Genomic DNA, 4,660 nt, shown 5'->3' with positions numbered 1-4,660 from the left:
GGGAGATGGTTCAACGATGTTGCATAGACGATCGTTCTAGCCGGCGCCCCATGACCACATATTCTGCTAGTGCGGCCGTAGGGAAGCATTTATTCTCATTCTTTTCAATCAAATCAATCTGTCAATCTGTCTCTACCTCAATGTCCACGAACTCCTTTCTTCTTTAAAGCATAAGAGAAACTTAGTCCTACGGTGTTAAGTTAAGAAAAAAGGGCAATAGTTCGGTTGAAAAAAATCTGTGGCCCAATTGATATTACAGTACGTAAGTACAGTAGTTTTAAACGTAACAGGTAGGTAAACTTCAAAATCGAAACGGTTCTGAAAAAGTATTATAAACTTTTATACGATGAATGTGTCCATTGGGCTGAACATGGTCTTCAGAAAGTCAATATCGTCAGGAAGAAGCGATTCGTCTTGGTTCTCCGCCGGGTGCTGGTCATGTGGGTCATCAGTTCCACTACCTAGCATCCGCTCAAAGAACTTGACTATCCAGGGTGCATGATCCCAGTTTTCCTTGGCCTGTGTCAAAGCCATGAAACAGATTTGCAGCTGTAGCTTAGAAGAGACAGAGCTATTCGTTTGGACATCATTCATCAGGATGGCCATTGCAGTTACGATAATCGAATACATGTCCTGAGGAATCTGAGTGATACCAATCATACTAAGTTTTCCAATCATAGATGCAATTTCTGATGCTGCCTCTACTGCTTGTTCCAAGGAGCACATTTCCAGAGTTTCTGAGTCTGCCATTCGCGGCCGATAGATAAATATGATCATATGATTGTAAACCATGCAAGCATAGATAGCAGCTAAACTGCATGAGTTCTCGGTCCAGTCCAAGCATTTTGGAAGTTTGCTCTTCCATTGCATTAACTCTGCGTAGTGCTCAGTCAGGTTTGGCTGAGGGTCAGAATGTGGCAAATAACGGGCGTTGAACACCTTCATCATCAGCATATTCAGTTTGGCATTCTGGACCAAAAAATGACAGCTGGCAATATCGCGCTTTCCAAACATCGATTGCAATGGATCTTTATCATGGTCAAATTCTTGTAGCGATAGCATCTCAAAATCTGATCTGGAATCGCATGTCTTTTGGGGTCGACCAAAATTAAGAGAAGTCATGAAGTCGCGGAACACTATACACCACCAGATAACCTTCAAGTGGTTTTTATCAGATTCATCCATTCTCATTCTTGCGGTCGAGCGGTGTAAGCCAAGGTCCTCTGCAATCGTCACTGCAATCGCTAGCCAGGATCGGTTATTCCATACCCGTTTCGGTTTGCCACCGTAAAAAGACAATAGAACCGCAGTTTGCAGTATTATCAAGATGTCTTCCTCTTGCTCGTCATCAAATAATCGCTTTGCTTCCGTATAGAATGCCTCCTTAGCCTTGTCACGGCTTGAATATCCTGCTCTGTAAATGACCAACTGCTCACAGTGATAACATGCCGCAAAACAAACTGCATTCAAAAGTAGCTGTGGGACTTCATTCCTGGCATATTTTTCAGCAAACCACTGACGATTTATAACAGGGTAGAATGGATGTACTGCCTGAAAGTATGCAGCCACTAGGGCGTCCAAAACTCCAGCTTGCAGCGAGAATATGGCTGAGGCTGGGATTAATTGCAGTGATGATGCAGATGACGGACTCACTGAAGAAAAAGGGTGTGGAGCCTTGACCTGGGATATGTTGCCCATACTAACGTGTCCACTATCTTGCAGATGTCGGACCAAAAAAGAGAGAGGAGAAGACTCTCCTACAAATACAAGAGTGTCTTTATCAATTGTCGATCCTGCCTCGGTTTGATTAATCAGAACTCTCATACGATGTCTGTTGCCGTTCTCGAACCACGATAATAGCATATCAGAGCTTTGTGGTACTTCGAAAGCCGTATCTTGCCGACTGCTTACTTCCTCAGCGGGTGCAGCAAAGTTGAAATAAGGGGCTCTGATTACATCTATCAGTGGCTCTTGGGTCGATCTCTCGGCATCCGGCGAAGCTTTGTCAATGGTAGAATCCTTCCCGGTTAGTAACACAGCAGGTTCATGTGGAGACTCAATATGAGCGTCATTTGAATTTGGATTTAATGACTCCTGATTTTGCACTGCCGGAGTTGGCGAACGGTTACTGCGCAGTCGGCTATTAAATTCTGTGGAGACTTTGGGCCCTGTCGGTACGGTCTTTTCTCGCCCAGGTAGGCGCTTTGATGGGAAAAGCTCGCATTTATCGTAGCCCTTGGCATGGCATCTCGAGCAAGGATTTCCATGGGTCATTATGTCGCACTTCATTTTAGATTTGTGGCATTTCATACAGGCAAATATTGATCGCCTGTGGCGTATTGTACTGGATTTCGGCATTACTGGTTCGAGCAAGTTACGGTTCTTGTCCAAAAATTCTACAATTCATGCTACCGGTATCACAAATTCTGATAATATAAAAAAAGCACAAGTTCAATTACGTTCTAACCCCACCTTAAGCGATTCTTCAGGCTGCGAGGGGAAGTGATTCGAAATACTGGGCCGTATTCGGCAAGGGCCGGCAAGACGCACAGCATACTAGTTCTCTTGCCGAGGAGAACATGCCGCATTAAAACCTGCATTGCAATTGCATATATTTGTCTTAGACTTGTGTCACATGCGGAAATGTGTTAAGTTGACCTGGGAAAGTACTACTACACGTAGTTAGTGTACAAGTGGAGTTTAATACTGCAATCGCTGTTCTGAGGCTGCTAGCGTCACCAAGAATTAGGGAGGGGGCTAGACCATGTAGTAAATCCAACCGCACACATAGGGTCGGGACATCCTTTAGTTCAAAGTGTTTCTCGGTTAAGGTGGGGCAGGAGTATTTCGAAATGAAATAAGTAGTGCAATAATCCTACGTTTCGATGGTAAGAGAAATCACGATGACGAAGAACCATCCCAAGCTGTACTCCATTATACCTTGCGCACTGCAGATTATGCTTTGCTGTGGCTTTGGTTTTACCTTGTTTGGATACGACGCAGTACTTTACGGAGGTGCCATCATCAATACATACTTTTTGCGCGACTTCGGAAACCCTAGCTCCTCCATGTTAGGCCAGATCTCGGCGACTTTCGATTTGGGAAGCTTCGCCGGGTGCATCATCACGTGCTTTATTGGCGAGCGACTTGGACGAAGGAAGACCATCATGCTTGGTTGCGCAATTCACATCGTTGGCGGTATCCTGCAAGCATCATCCTTTGGAATTCCACAATTGATTGTTGGCCGCCTGGTTGCTGGGGTTGGAAACGGATTGATCACTTCTACTCTGTCCATTTGGCAATCGGAGACCTGTGGAGCACTCTATAGAGGCAAAATGATAGCTGCTCAATTGGGCATCTTAACTCTGGGTGCTGTGTTGTGTGCATGGATTAATTTTGGTATGAAATTTGTCAACTCTTCGTTTGCTTGGAGATTTCCGGTTGGTCTGCAGTGCCTCTTTGCGATTCTGTGTGGAGGGATGGCTTCTTGGTTGCCAGAGTCCCCTCGTTGGTTGATCTCCAATGATAGAACTGATGAAGGCGCAGTTGTTATCTCCCTACTTTTGAGGAAGCCAATCGATAGCGCCGAAGTCCAGGTCATGAAAAACGAGATTGTAATCAATGCGGAGCACGAAAAGGAAATAGCGAAAAAGACGTCTTGGAAGGATCTTTTCCAAAATGACGAGACTCAGAATCTCCGAAGAATTGTCCTGGGTGCTCTTACCCAGCTTTTCCAGCAACTTGGAGGAATCAACGTGATCAATTACTATATGGGCTACATCGTGCAAAAGTATGCAGGCTTTAACCAAAGCCAGGCATTGATTCTTGCTGCAGGTAACTTGATGAACCAGGCCTTCTTTACATTTGTCGCTATTCTGTTCATTGAATCCTTGGGCAGAAAACGGACCATGTTCTGGGGCTATATTGGTCAAGGAATTTCTTTTGCAGTGGTAGCCATTGGATTGGGTGTGTCCACCAAGGAGTCGCGACTTGTGGCAGTAGCTTTCATGTTCGTGTTCATTACGGCTTACGGATTATCGAATAACTTTATTCCATGGCTGTACCCCGCCGAGATCAATTCTCAGCGCTACCGATTTCTTGGAGCAGCAGTCTCTACTGCTACCAATTGGCTCTTCAATTATGTGGTAGTGGTAATCACTCCAACTGCAACAAGCAATATCGGCTACCGATATTATATTATATATGCGGTTTTGAACGCGGTGTTTGCGGTCGTCTGTTACTTTTTCTTTGTTGAAACTGCGAAGCTATCTCTTGAGGAGATTGACCAAATGTTTGCTCGTAATTTCCATGAAAAACGCGGAGAGGTCTATGTTACTCCGAATGACAGGGCCTTTACGGCAAAAATTGATTCAAAGTCTGATCATGTGGAGCGTGTCGAAGAGGAAAGCGTATAAAACGTATTTAAATTTATTTTGCGGTTCTTATAACTATACTTTATTTGTCCTATGTTCAATCACTTCTAACTACCAGTTAAACCGAGCCCATCTAGGCTTGTCGCGTTACTACCATCAGTGCTGGATGCATGATATCTAGTTTGTGACAAAACTGACCAAGGACTTCGAAGGCACAATAGCTTGGAACTTTCCGTCTCCACCAATAGGAATGAGCTTCTGCGCTTCGAGATCATAATCATTATTGG

General features: G+C 44.5%; 2 protein-coding genes across 2 annotated transcripts; one reads left to right on the top strand and one right to left on the bottom strand.

Moving 5' to 3' along the window:
- Positions 1 to 339: 339 nt before the first annotated feature.
- On the bottom strand, positions 340 to 2,358 carry TRVA0_112S00122 (uncharacterized protein; the record flags this gene model as incomplete). The annotated part of the gene is made up of 1 exon (XM_076687973.1): positions 340 to 2,358. One exon carries the CDS (start codon positions 2,356 to 2,358, stop codon positions 340 to 342), a length of 2,019 nt encoding a protein of 672 aa, XP_076537795.1.
- Positions 2,359 to 2,885: 527 nt separating this feature from the next.
- Positions 2,886 to 4,415, top strand: GAL2 (sugar porter family MFS transporter; the record flags this gene model as incomplete). Its single annotated transcript, XM_076687972.1, has 1 exon — positions 2,886 to 4,415. The coding sequence occupies one exon, from the start codon at positions 2,886 to 2,888 to the stop codon at positions 4,413 to 4,415; it is 1,530 nt and encodes a 509-aa protein (XP_076537794.1).
- Positions 4,416 to 4,660: the final 245 nt, after the last annotated feature.

This window comes from Trichomonascus vanleenenianus, assembly GCF_965637985.1.
Source record: "Trichomonascus vanleenenianus strain CLIB 3782 genome assembly, contig: TRVA0_112S, whole genome shotgun sequence".
In the NCBI taxonomy this organism is placed as follows: domain Eukaryota; kingdom Fungi; phylum Ascomycota; class Dipodascomycetes; order Dipodascales; family Trichomonascaceae; genus Blastobotrys; species Blastobotrys vanleenenianus.
Note: the sequence above shows the minus strand (reverse complement) of the source record. Positions and strands in the feature narration are given on the sequence as shown.